The sequence below is a fragment of the Protomyctophum parallelum genome (genome assembly GCF_964188405.1).
Source record: "Protomyctophum parallelum genome assembly, chromosome: 1".
Taxonomy (NCBI): Eukaryota; Metazoa; Chordata; class Actinopteri; order Myctophiformes; family Myctophidae; genus Protomyctophum; species Protomyctophum parallelum.
Window position 1 is genome coordinate 65,404,274 of NC_139697.1, and position 3,164 is coordinate 65,407,437.

General features: G+C 43.6%; 1 protein-coding gene across 1 annotated transcript; it reads left to right on the plus strand.

Annotated features, from left to right (window-relative positions):
* Positions 1 to 1,195: 1,195 nt before the first annotated feature.
* LOC310875219 (beta-crystallin A1-like) lies at positions 1,196 to 2,805 on the plus strand (the record flags this gene model as incomplete). The annotated part of the gene is made up of 5 exons (XM_083788382.1): positions 1,196 to 1,237; positions 1,452 to 1,570; positions 1,721 to 1,862; positions 2,031 to 2,173; positions 2,658 to 2,805. The coding sequence occupies 5 exons, from the start codon at positions 1,196 to 1,198 to the stop codon at positions 2,803 to 2,805; spliced, it is 594 nt and encodes a 197-aa protein (XP_083644508.1).
* Between the last annotated feature and the right edge of the window lie 359 nt (positions 2,806 to 3,164).

Below are 3,164 nucleotides of genomic sequence, written 5' to 3' on the forward strand. Positions count from 1 at the left end.
CTAAGGGTGGCAGCGGGGGCAGTGTCTTGAGTGTACAGGGTTTGATGAGGTCAGATGAGATCAGATCAACATATGGAATGAATTCTGTATAGGCCACATATGGACTGACTGACAGTCTGAATGCATGACAGACAGATTTTGCAGGTTTTCATAGTAAGCTGCGAAATTAAAATACATTCAGAATAAATTACAATTACAATTATTGCCTAGAAGTCATTCACATGTCAATGTGCCGCTATACCAAACCAGTGCCAGTCTAGCAACTGCACCAATTCAACCAATCCCATTAACCTGCACTAATCATTGTTCAATCATTGATTTGTCTACTATATGTTCTAAAAATAGAACACATTTCTAAACATTGATCATACAGTTATTTTCTTTATGGGTCTGTTTCAGTGATTGCGGCCTGTATCTGCATTAATATGTCTGTCTCTGTGTCCTATAAGTCCTAACCTATAGCTTTTAGGTACACAATACAACGCAGTATGGGCGTTTACGCCCCCTGTAACGTGTGCATCTCTCTGTGTGTGTTAACCCCTCAGTGGCTCAGACAACAAAGCAATGGAGTCCAAAGCAAAGTGCTGACACGAGTCCAGGCGTGCCACCCTGCCGGGCCCCTGAACTCCCGGGGGTTGTATATATACCCCCACACACACACATTCTGCACCCTGCGATACACAGCTCACGGTTTTTGGGTAGGTGTTCAAAGTCCTATAGTAGTTAGTTAGTAGTCAATATTATATTATGGTACAGTAGCAGTCCACAGTTTCCCAAGCTGTGGACCATGATGCCGAAAGCGCCACATCGTATATAATTCAACCATTTAACAATTGAATTCAGATTGATGCCAGAATACATTTTGGACTTTCGAATTATACACGCGTATAATTTTAAAGCAATTATTACAACAATAACCAAATTTAAATCGAAGCAAGGGAAGTTTTAACAGGCTCCAGAAGGTAGACCTAGTGACTGGAGCCAAAGATTTTGAACCAAGATTTTAACAAAACCTAAAGGACCTTCAAAGTTTACCTGCCTGCTATTTGAGAGAGAAAATGGTTAGCCTAGTCGCACACAAGACCACTCCATGATATGGCATTTGGTCGGAGTTGTTTGTGGATGTTTTAGTCCATCCCTGTCCTGATTGTCGCTCTCTTTCCCAAACAGGTACTGCTGAAATTAAGATATTAACATGGCTCTGACAAACCCCATCATGCCCATGGGCCCCTGGAAGGTAAGCACAATGGAGATATGCTGCTGAACACTACAATACACATGAGCACAGGCTACACTGCAAAGCTAGGATGTGTACGCATAAAGTAACTGATGATCGTACCAAGAATCCTGGTATGTGATCCTGCACATACCTGACGGCCAATCACTGCTCACCTCTAGTGTCACGCTATAGTGTCAAAACCATTCCAATGGTTCTTTTGTATTCTTCCCAGATCACTGTGTACGATCAGGAGTGCTTCCAAGGAAGACGCATGGAGTTCACCGCCTGTTGCCAGAACATCATGGAGTGTGGAATGGAGAACATCCGCTCCCTGAAGGTCGAGTGTGGCGCGTAAGTACACAGAAAGACTGCCTTTCCAGTTTAGTTTAAGGGAGTGGATGGACCTATATGTACACTGACTCTTGTTTTCGCAATTCTTTGATCAATTTCTCTCTCTCTCTCTTCGCATCTCCATCCCCCTTTCTCTCTCTCTGTGCGTAGTTGGGTGGGCTATGAGCACTCCAGCTTCTGTGGCCAGCAGTTTGTCCTGGAGAAGGGAGACTATCCTCGTTTCGAGGCCTACAGCGGCAGCAACTCCTATCACATTGAGAGAATGATCTCCTTCAGACCTATCTGCTGTGCCGTACGTCCCAAAACACGACCTGCCCACAACACGCAACATGACACAATACAAGTCACATCTACTGTAGTACAACACCACATCACCTGACATAACCGTAGGATATAGTTTACTTGATTGGTCTTATTCTCCATATAACATGACACATAAAGTGATATTTCATGATTGCAGAGCCACAAGGAGTCCCGCATGACCATCTTCGAGAAGGAGAACATGATGGGCCGTCAGTTTGAGCTGTGTGACGACTACCCTTCCCTGCAGGCCATGGGCTGGATGGACAATGAGGTCGGATCCATGCAGGTTCAGTGTGGAGCGTAAGTTTGTCTTCTTTTTTTTATAATCTAGATTCTCTCAAACATTTGAATGTCAAGGACCCCCAAATGTTTTATTATTTCTTTATTATTACAGTATTCTTTTTCATGTTTCACAATTTCAAGATCTTTCAAAAGTAGCCAAACTATGAAATAGGGTTAAAGTGGTTAAGTTGCTTTAAAGTTGCATGAAATGTTTAGTCAATCTAAGAATCATGTAAGGGAGTCAGCAATAATTACAATATTGTACAGTTACCGCAATGTATGAGCTTCAGTCAGTGGTCTCTGGTAGACTAGTGGCTTGAGTATCAAAACAGTTAACTGTCACTACCACTTGAGGATGCCAAGTTAGGCTACATTACGCAAAGATTAAAACTATTCCAGATCAGCTTCAAATGCATTTCTGTGCCTTAATGTATGAAATGTAATGCTGTACAAATAAACTTGCCCTGGTCTAACTGGCCTGCGTTTTCCTCTATACCTGTAGCTGGGTGTGCTACCAGTTCCCCGGATATCGTGGTTACCAGTACATCATGGAGTGTGACTGTCACGCCGGCGAGTACAAGTGCTACCGCGAGTATGGATCCCACTCCCAGACTCCCCAGATCCAGTCCATCAGGAGGATTCAGCACTGAGATGGAGACATCTTCTTCGCACCTCCTCTTCTCCTCCTCCTCCTCTTCCTTCTCTCCCTCTAACTCCTATACCCTCTTCTCCTTCTATTCTATCCTTCCTCCTCTTCCCAAATCACCCCGGCTCCGCTGGCGCGGTTAGCCCAAGCAGGAGCCCCGGTCGGGTTTCAGGTGCTTTACCAGTGTCATGTGTTGTTCATGGCCTTTTTTATTTTCTAAAAAAATCAAATAAACATAAACAACAACAAGAATGAGAGAGAAACCATCTATACAATCAAAGGAAAGACGAATTGTAAGAAAGACATAACATGGGATTGACACAGAACCTAGAGAAAGAGTGAACCGGTAATGAGAGAAAGCCC